This window comes from Rosa chinensis, chromosome 2 (assembly GCF_002994745.2).
Source record: "Rosa chinensis cultivar Old Blush chromosome 2, RchiOBHm-V2, whole genome shotgun sequence".
NCBI classification, from domain to species: domain Eukaryota; kingdom Viridiplantae; phylum Streptophyta; class Magnoliopsida; order Rosales; family Rosaceae; genus Rosa; species Rosa chinensis.
In genome coordinates, this window is record NC_037089.1 from 32,563,724 (window position 1) to 32,574,189 (window position 10,466).

The 10,466-nt window shown below is 48.4% G+C and overlaps 1 protein-coding gene across 1 annotated transcript; it reads right to left on the bottom strand.

The window, feature by feature from the left end:
* Positions 1–1,042: 1,042 nt before the first annotated feature.
* Positions 1,043–4,193, bottom strand: LOC112184149. The gene is made up of 2 exons (XM_024322426.1): positions 2,580–4,193; positions 1,043–1,195 (listed from the first exon to the last, which is right to left on the bottom strand). Exons 1-2 carry the CDS (start codon positions 4,191–4,193, stop codon positions 1,043–1,045), a joined length of 1,767 nt encoding a protein of 588 aa, XP_024178194.1.
* Positions 4,194–10,466: the final 6,273 nt, after the last annotated feature.

A 10,466-nucleotide genomic window follows, 5' to 3' on the forward strand; every position in this document is an offset into this window, starting at 1 on the left:
CACGGTACAAGGTCTCAACGGCTGTTTTGAGAGCATTGCAGCTGTTGGTATTGTGGCCGCTGTCCTCGTGGTATTTGCACCATTTGCCGGTGTTCTTGGGTTTACCCGTTTTTGGGTACTTTGGAGGGGGTGGCGGTGGAATCTGATCCTTGCACTGATTGTAGATGTTTTCATACGAGGCTGTTAGGACCGTGAAAACTGCATACCGCTGCGAGGACTCTGGCGGCTTGTTGCGGTTATCCCCATTGGTTGGGCGGTTTCCCTTGTTGTAATGCTGGTCCTTCTGCCGCTTGTTCTGTTGGTGGCCCTGCTGCCACTCCCTTTTCTTGTCAGTTGGCGGTGCTGAGGGGCTCTTGTTAGCGGTTTCTTGGTGACTGGAGGATGGCTGTGTTGACTTTGTTGGCGTTGCTGGTGGTGGTGGGGTTTCTCCATATGTGATGAATTCCGCCTAAGCGTGAATGACCGCCTCACTCATGACGTGGTCATACGTCGCATTGGGATGACTGTAGTTGAGGTGATAGAGGAACGGTCCCTTGAGAAGTCCCTTCCTGAAGGCCGCTGATGCCATGGTTTTGTCTAGGTCGCGGCATTGAGACGCTGCCGCCCGCCACCTTGTGACGAAGGCCTTCAGTGATTCGTCCTCCCCCTGCTTAACGCTGAATAGCTGACTAGTGTTGTGATGTCCGGCGGACAATAAGATGAAACGGGAGAGGAAAGCGTATGATAGTGCATGGAATGAGCTGACAGACCCCGGCGGACACTCAAAGAACCAGTTCATTGCCTCGCCGTCCAACGTTTCGCTGAACAAGTGGCACAAGGTGGCGTCGTCGAACCCCTTGTTGTTGGTGACTTTCTTGAAGGTGTCCATGTGGACGAAGGGATCGGACATTCCGCCGTAATGCGACATCTTTGGGGTTTTTGCATGTGCCGGTCTGACAGCCCGCAGAATTGCAGCGGAGAAAGGCCCAGGTCTGGAAGTGAAGAGCGGATTCTGAGTTGGTGTAGGGACGCCCGATTCCGCCTGGATCAACCTCTGCTCCAGTTAGTGCACCCTTTCCCATATCTGGGCGGTTGCATCGTCGGCGGAATCGACCTGAATTTCCCGCTGGGGTAGCCTATGCCTTGGCACAGGCAGACTGCCCTCAGTCCTTGCCCTCGCTCCTGAGCGGTTGGTGTGCGGGAGTGATTCCGCCACCTGCTCCAGCATTAGTTGAGGTATGGGCGGCGGTCCCATTCCCAACAACCCAGGTGGGTTCAACGGTACCTGCATCTGTATGGCCGGTTCTCGGACCAATGTGCTGGTGCTAGGGCGACTATGCCTGGTGCCATGTGACTGCTCGCTCTATGCTGGGCGGGCGGTGGCCGCCAGCGTCCTTTTTAATTCGTCAAAACGTTTCATAAGCGTAGCCACCTGCCCTTGGGCTTCGGCCGTTTCCCTGCGCTCCTCCTCACGTTCTCTGTTTGCCTTATGGAGATCCGCTAGTGCTAGCTCGTACATAGTGACGAGGTCTTGGCCCGGCGGGCGACTGCTGCCTGGATCTACCTCACCGCCGGGGTTGACCGGGGTTGTGAACAGTGCGCGGTTAACGCCCACCGCTGGGTCGGAGGGTTGGGGGATAGAGGGATGGTTTGCCTGCTCTTCTGCGTTTCCCCGGCTACCGTTAGTTATGGTGAATGTGGTGGGATGGCCTTCTGTTCAAGGATTCCCACAGACGGCGCCAATGTTAATGTCTAAAAGTCCAGCGGTAGCTGGATATTAGCTAACGCTGATCCGGTGGGCGGATCGGTGCTTGTGTTGTTCTCGAGGCTCCCGCTACCTGTCAAGTGAAATACAATGGGCGTTAGAGGGAGACCGCGCCGGGCGGTCTTCAACTCTCCGATGCCTAAGTTAGTCAATGTATTTGTGTTGACATAGTAACAGTAGCTTTAGTATTGAATGCGTAATTAATGTGGAGAGAGGAGAGAACCTTTTATAGGTGAGGAAGAGGTTGATCTTCTCTCTGTTTTCGATGTGGGACTGATATGCTTCAGTTCCAGTTTCAGAAGCTTCTGATGCCATCTTGGTGCGGAGCGTAGCGGCGCGTCGATGGTGATCTGGAGATGTTCCGACGCTGGGGCTGTAGCCTGCCTGGCGGTGTGTCTGTGTGTCGTTCCTTCAGTTGGAATTAGTACCTTTGACGGTACAATGAGCGTGGCTCATTTAGCTAATTATGTTTGCAAATGTACATGTATGTACATATGATAAATTACATGAGAAGATTTCGTGCTTCAGACTTATTGTGCATGAGATAAATCCAAGTGAAACGAGAAAAATCATCTACGATAGTAAGGAAATATTGTGCTCCTGAAATGGATGGAACATGGTATCCTCCCCAAATGTCAACATGAATCAATTCAAAACAACGATTACTTAAAGAAGTACTTAAAGAAAATGTCTTTTGAGTTTGTTTGGCCAAAGGACAAATAGAACAATGGCTTGTGTCACATGACTTATTGCGCAAGAAAGGAAAAAATGGAGATACTTTGCTTGACGGGTGCCCTAGCCTCCAATGCCATAAGTCATCGGTTTTGCTTCTCACTGCATTGCATGTTCCTTCCTGAGGCATGTTGAGGCAGTAGAGTCCCTCACTCTCAGCTCTGGTCCTAATCATCCTCCCTGAACGCAGGTCATGAATGAAACAAACATGCTTGAGAAATATGGTAATGTAAAATGAATCCAAAGCAAGTTTGCTTATCAAAATGAGGTTCAGATAGAATGTGGGAACACATAGAACATTATGAAGAATGAAATGGTATGAAAAAATCTCTGTCCCAATGTCAGACACTGGAAGTCTCTGTCCATCTGGTAATCTCACAGTCCTATTGTCCACAGGATAACAAGAAGAAAGAAAGGTTGCATTGCATACAATGTGGTTGCTAGCCCTGCTATCCAAAATCCATACTACATCCTTGTTATCATGATAAAGTGCACAAATTTTACTTGGAATTTCTTCAAGGTTTGGTACGTTACCCACAAAGTTGGTTGTGGATGGTTTGTTGGTATTCAGCATCTCTAGCAATTGGTTTCTATCTTTTACCTTGTTCCCTGCTGCTTGTATACGATTCAGCAGCCCCAGCATCTGATTGCACTCTGTTTTGGAGAGTGGAAAGTTCATTGCATCCTCCTTTCCTTCACTCATGGTACCAACATGATTGGCTTTTGAATTGCTTGATCCTTCTCCCATCATCCTCTTCCTTCTTCTGCAATAGTTGTAGGTGTGACCATTGCCATCACAGTAGGTGCACTTGAGACGTGCCCTACAATTCTTTGTGTAATGATTTGTCATATTACACTTCTCACAATACTTATTCTCTCCTCCCATGAACTGTGAGTCACGAGAAAAGGATTGATCACTCTTCTCTTGTTTCTCAAACTTTTCTGGCCTCTTGACAGCAAAAGCAGAAGCTTCTGTCATCGATCCACTCTTGCCTGCAATTGCTGCCACTTGTTTCTCTTGACAAAGCACCATGGCATATGCCTTGTTCAGTGTTGGTAGAGGATTAAGACTAATGATATTGCTCCTGATTTGTGCAAATCCTTCATTCAATCCCATCAAAAACTTCATTATCTTCTGAGCTTCGATAAAAGACTTCACTTCTGGGGCGGCATCACAGCTACAAGGAGGGAAAGAACAAAGAGAGTCTTTCTCATCCCATAATGCCTTCAGTTTGGTGAAGAATGAAGTCACTGATGTACCTCCTTGCTCACAACCATGAATAGCGCTCTCAACGTGAAATAACGCAACTGTGCTTACCTGTGAAAACCTCTCCTTCAACTCCAGCCACATGGTTCGTGCATCTTTACAGTGTATCACACTATTGGAGATGTCTTTCGACATGGCTCCTAGCAGCCACGTTTTCACTAAAGTATTACATCTCTCCCATTGCAATTGCTCGGAAGGATTATGAGTTGGTTTCACCAGAGTCCCATCGACAAAGCCCTTCTTATTCTTGATTGTTAGTGCCATAAGCATCAATTGTTCCCATGTAGTATAGTTGTCTTCCACCAAAGCCTGTGCAACAAGCATGGCACCTAGCTGGTCTGAGTGGTGGAGAAATAACGGATGGTTGGGATTCTCCCATGGTGCAGCATTCTTGGAGGTTTGTTGATCGAGAGGCTTTTGAATGACAGCTTGCTCTTCATCTCCGGCCATGAGGTAAAGGTTGTAAGTCTGTTTAGGTTGTAAGTGTGTTTATTGGATTGGTACGGTTTCCAGGTCCTCAGAAGCGTTGACGCTCTAATACCATAAAGAATTTGGAGATGAATATGTTTTCAGTATCGTATTTTACTCAGAGAAGGTTACAAGTTTATATACAGCTCTATACTAATCTCTCCTACATGAAAGTAGGGATAACTATAGTAAGGTATCAGAAACTAAATGTACATATCTTTACAGCTATTCAATCATATCCTAGAGTATCAACTCTGATTCCTTTCCTTAATAAATGATTCATCCTCTTGCTTCAAAACATGCTTAGGTTATACTTCAGGCCTACTGATGTGTAACGTTAAAATATCATTTGGATAACACTGACACTGAAATACTAGCCTCATGTGAAGGCCCTTCAATTGTAATTACCTACTGCTTTAATGTTTTTATTTTAAAAATACATCTTTTTCTAATTTCTAATAACTATTTTCATTGATTTCATTATAAGTGTGTAGTACAAAACGCCATTATTTAAAAAGAAAATGCTCTTGCTCTCACTATGAGAGCTCCACTTTGAAATACTAGCCTCATGTGAAGGCCCTTCAATTGTTACCCACTTCTTAGTGTTTTTTTTAAATTTTTTTTTTTCATATACTGGTTTAGAGAATCGATATTTGGGAGAGAATTTTTCTGTGTTTTCATTTATAATAAGGGTCTCTTTATATAGAGGATTACAAGTATAGAGATCGAGTTGTACATGAAAACATATGTAATACCCTGAATATTTGTTATTATTTTCCGAGGATTTTCTGAAATTTAATTTGTGGTTATTGGACGATTTCGTGGTTCGTGGATGGAGCGGAAGAGTTTCAGACGAATTTTTATTCGAAAAATCGCAAATGTTGACTATTTATACGTTGGGTTTCTCCAAAAAACTTCCTTCATGAAAGTCGTAGAGCGCGTCGGTACGAGTTTGTGGACATGAGGCACTCGGAAATCAGAGTTCGTATTCGAAAGTTATGGTTAGCAAAAGTTTCTGACATTTTTAGAAATCACTATAAATAGGAATTTCCATTTCGGGAAATTCATTAATTTCATTTTTGGAAAGTTTCAAAACTGGAAACCAAAAAAGCTCTCTTCTCTCTTGATTTTTGATTGATCCAACCCTTACCTGGTCAATTCAACCAGGCTTTTTTGGCAAGCTCCGGCGACCTCTAGCGACGAGACTAGAATAGACCTCTTCGCCTCCTTGTTCCGATCCTCTTGGTGGTGGCCTCTAGCGCTGATTCTCGGTCATGGTGGTGCAGCAAAGAGGCGAACCCGAGTGTAGTCGGACCTGGTCGGAAATCTCAGTTCCGGTGATGACAGCGGCTCAAACTTGGCTTCTTGAGTTCGTAGGAGCCTTCCCGGTTGATCCTTGGTTGTTGTTTGGAGCGATTTACGTGGGAATTGGTTCAACATGAGGTGAACAGTGATCCTCGGCTTGTGAACTTGATTTTGGCCAATCTAGGCTGAGTTGGTTCAAACCCCCAGGTATTAAAGTTGTTCTATTTGGTGTTTTTGACATTTTGGACTGTTGGATTAAGACGGTTTTAAGTTTTGGCCTGTGGTGGTTGTGCCACCGCCTGTGGCGGCGCTTTGGTGGTGTTCCGGCCATGTAAGGAACAAATTCGTGTGTTATTTATCATCTACTCGTCGATATATAATACGTAATTTTTGGTGATCGTATGAATATGTTATGGTTTTTACCGTTTTCGATAGTTTCGGTTATCGATATGTGAGGATCCGACTATCCGATCGACTTGTGGTTTTGTCACATTGATCGTAAAAGCATTCCGAAAAATTTGGGTGGTCTCGGATGAGGTTTCGCCTCGATTGGCTTTACTTTCAGGGTGGTTGTTTGATTTGGGGATTCGAACTTTAATTACTTGGTGATTCGTATATTGATTTGAGATCATTGGTGATTAGGTGCTTCTCAAGGTTATTTGGACGAGTTGTTGGTGAGAGTGTTAGTTCGGTTCTGTATAGAAGATGTAGTAGGATTGTGAGGTGAGTAATCTCACAATGTTCATTTACGAATGAAGTTATCTTTATCGTTTTGAGAGTTATTTAGTTAACTGCAAACTATAGTTGGTATTAGTAGCATTCCTGAGTGAATGACTACGTGTGTGTGTGTGTGTATATATATATATGTTGATATCTGAAGGTCCAGCGGTAGCTGGACCCTAGCTAACGCTGATCCGGTGGACGGATTGGTACTTGTGTTGTTCTCGAAGCTCCCGTTACCTGTCAAGTGAAATACAACGGACGTCAGAGGGAGACCGCGCCGGGCGATCTTCTGCTCTCCGATGCCGAAGTTAGTCAATGTATTTGTGTTGACAAAGTAACAGTAGATAAGTATTGAATGCGTCCCCAATGAGGAGAGAGGAGAGAACCTTTTATAGGTGAGGAAGAGGTTGATCTTCTCTTTGTTTTCGATGTGGGACTGATATACTTCAGTTCCCAGTTTCAGAAGCTTTTGATGCCATCGTGGCGTGGCGCGTGGTGGCGCGTCGACGGTGATCTGGAGGTGGTCCGACGCTGAGGCTGTAGCTTGCCTGGCGGTGTGTCTGCGTGTCATTCCTTTAGTTAGAATTAGTACCTTTGGCGGTACAATGAGCGTGGCCCATTATAGCTAATTATGTTTGCAAATGTACATGTATGTACAAGTCCCCCAAGTCCCCAGTCAAGGAGGGCAATCTTGGTTGGGGAGTTGTTCGGCGGTTTGAAGCGTTTTCTTCCGCTAGACTTTGCAAGAGCATAATTAGCGTCAGTGCGTTGTCAACCGTTGGTTTTACTGAGCAAACGCTTTATACCCTTTCGGGTGGGCCCCTGTTGGGCCCCCCAGGGAGTCCCCCACTCCCCGGCGAAGATAGACCTCCGGATGGTCGGCAAGTTGTTTGTTGAGGGGGAGCTGCACGGAGTAGAGGGTGTTGGGTAGCGAGCCCAACGTTTAGCACCCAGATGACGGGGGTCAACGTGCCTGATCAGGGCCGTCGTAGACTGTTGACTAGTCCCCGTGTCCCGTAGGGACTGTCTGACGGTAACGCCGCGTGGCGGTTGTTGTCAGAGAGGCGTGGCCTTGGGATACGCGGTTTGGCGGATATCCCCCCGCTAAATGTAGCAGGAAGCAGCGTCCGTCAGACGTGCCTGGCGGTATTTTGTTTGAACGACATTGCGTTTAAACGAAGCACGCAGTTTGCAAGATGAACGTGGGTTCCGCCAGTTTGTACAGCGGAAGATACCCAGCTTGCAGGACGGTATAGGGAGAAGTTCCGCCGGCAGAGTTTCGCTCAGCGGAGACTTCGTTTCTTGGAAGATAGCGAGAAGTTCCGCTGGCAGGGTTTCGCTCAGCGGAGACTTCATCACTCGGGAAGATAATCGGTGAGAAGTTCCGCTGGCGGGGTTTCGCTCAGCGGAGACTTCGTCACTCGGAAGATAATCGGTGAGAAGTTCCGCTGGCGGGGTTTCGCTCAGCGGAGACTTCATCACTCGGAAGATAACCAGTGAGAAATTCCGCTGGCGGGGTTTCGCTCAGCGGAGACTTCATCACTCGGAAGATAACCGGTGAGAAGTTCCGCTGGCGGGGTTTCGCTCAGCGAAAACTTCGGACGGTATTGTGAAGTCGTCCCCGTGGTGGTTAACATGCGTCGAACCCATAGAGGGTTAGCGTGCGTAGGCTTGTCTCCTAAGCCTGTCCGTCTTCTGGCATTTAATGATAGTAAATGTGGGTTTCGTAACCGAGGTGATGCCTCGGGTACTCCGGAGAGTGAGTAGAGACTTACGACACGTGTACGGCTGGTATGAGATGTCGTTATGGAGCGGACGGCTTAGGACGCATTGATGTTGACATAAAAGGAGGGGGGAACTTTGGGAGATTTCACCACTCTGTGAAAATTTGAAAACCTAGTCATCGTCTTCAAGCTCAGTTTGTCCGATACCGAAGGAGTTTGCCGAAGCTTGGGGATACCGTTCTCGGAGAGACGACGATCGCAGCCCCCTAAGATTACCGTGCACCACCGTGTCGTATACTTCATCACCGAGGTTGGTACCTGGATTCCCCCTCTTTTATTTTTGTTTCAGTGGGTTTGATATTTTCTGGGTCTTGTTTTTGTCTTTCTGGGATGATTGCTGGTTTTGTTGGGCGTGTTCTGAGGTGTAAAATGAGATTTTGGGGGGGGCGGGGGTTGAATTGTGGTTGGCAAAGCGTTAGTGCTTAGGGATTTAGATGGCCGAATCTGGGTTGAGTGTGTTTGTTCGTATTTTGGCATTTTCTGGGTTTTGTTCTTGATGTCCTTGGCTATAACTGATGTGAGAATAGGCTAGATCTGTGTTTATGCTAACTGATGTGGGTTTTAGGGTTTGGGATGGCTAAAGTCATAGAGATTTCGAGCAGTGAGGATTCCGGGTCTGACGTGTCGTTCAGCGCGGCGGATAGGATTTTTATTGATTCGTTGCGTCCGTCTGCCCATGCAGGAACCTCACTGCCAGATCCGCTAGAAGTTGAGCCACTCCAGACCATCCCCTGGGAAGTAGCTATGGGTCGTGGTTCGCGTCCAGAGAGCTCAATGGCGGGTGAGGCTGCTGCTGCCAAAGCTAGGCGCGATGAGCGTTTGGCGAGCAACAGTGCTGCTAGCGGCTCCGCTGGAGAAGGAGAAGTAACGGGGCAGAACGCTGAGTCGGCGTGGTTCTTCTCGGATGGCACCGCTGTCGACGAGGCAGGAGGGCGGATGGACGCCGCCGCTGTTAACCGAATGAAGCAGAAGTTTCAGTTGCCGGGCTCCGTGAAGCTGCGCCCGCCGACAGCGGATGAGAAGGCCTCGATTCTCCCGGCGGGATTTGCTGCCGTTCACGAGGCGATATTTCGCCAAGGAGTGACATTCCCGCTGGTGCCAAACCTCCAAATCTTGGTGTGCGAATTTGGCCTTGCTTTTGGTCAGATTTGCCCCAACATGTGGCGGTTGATGTTGGCCATGAACTCACTTTGGCGGTTGTCCGGGTGCGAGGGGCCTACTGTGGCGGAAGTGCTTCACTTCTACGAGCTGGTGTACGTGAAGCGCCGAGGTTGCAAAGGGCAAGTGAACTTGAGCCGCCGGCAGGGAGCGCCCAAGCTGATCGAGAATCTAAGGGACTCAATGTCCTACTGGCGGGGGACCTTCTGCGTCGCCACAGAGGGTTGGGAGTATCATGCCAGGTCGAACGAGGAAGGGCCGACATTTAGGATTAAGTCGGAGTTCCAACCCATTTGAGGTTGGTAGCCGGTTTCCACTGTACGTAGTTGGCGGGTTTACGTATTTGCACTTGTATTATCACTAATGATTACCGTTTTTGTGCAGCGGGATTGCGGTACACGCTAACGCGCGAAGAAGAGTGTCGCGTAGCGAGGATCAGAGGTTGCTGGCGGAACCGCAACTTGCTAGATTTCCGACTTCTGACCGGTTGGGAGTTGCTGGTCGACCAACGGTTGACGCGTTCCATTGGTGAGAAATCTCTGCCAGGCCGTTTTCTCTGTTTTTTTTTTTTTGTAAGTGTGATCCGGACTGACTGGTAAATTTTTTTTTTTTTTTTTTTTAGAAACCCCGCCGGGTAATAAATCAAGTTTGACGCTTTTGAAAAGGCCATGGACCGCGCCGAGATAGACAACTTTCTGGAGGCCATGTACGCCGAGGGTCTGGCGGCCCAACAGACACTGGTGAACCCCGAAACACTGGCGCTGAGTCTGTCCGAGGTTCCTGTGGTGCTGCCTATGCCGCACCACTCCCATCTTGGTGAGGATGGTCTGCCGGAAGTGCAGGTGGGGACCGAAGCGGCTGGCGGGGTGAGGGGGAGCGTTGCAGCTGGGCAACAGAAGGAGCGGATGCCTGCCCAAAGGCGTGGCCTCCAAAAGGGAAAGGTGGTGCAAGTGGCAGATAGTGTCATTGTGACAAGGGAGGAGCCGCCAGTGAGAGTGACGAGGACCGCCGCCGGGAACCAAAAGGCGCTGGAAAGAAAACGCCGGCAGGTTGATTCTCCTGACGAGGAAGAGGGAGAGGAGGTGGAGGTGATTGGGGCCCGCCGACAGAAGAAGGCTCGACAAGTTCCTTCGAAAACTGTTGCGGTGGATGGAGAGGCGCCCGCCGCTAGTGACCTGGACTCGTTTGGCGAGTATTCTGCGTTCATGACAGATGGTGAGCGGGAGTTCCTCTTCCATCTATGCGAACGGCTAGGGTTCGGCGGCCTAGCGGGTATCTCGCGCCC

Excerpts from the sequence above, each read along its gene's own strand:
- LOC112184149 (XM_024322426.1), bottom strand. The coding sequence starts at position 4,193 with ATGGCCGGAGATGAAGAGCAAGCTGTCATTCAAAAGCCTCTCGATCAA. Across the intron at positions 1,196-2,579 it reads AGGAAGGAACATGCAATGCA|GTGGCGGAATCACTCCCGCA; the intron begins GTGAGAAGCAAA and ends ATGCTGGAGCAG.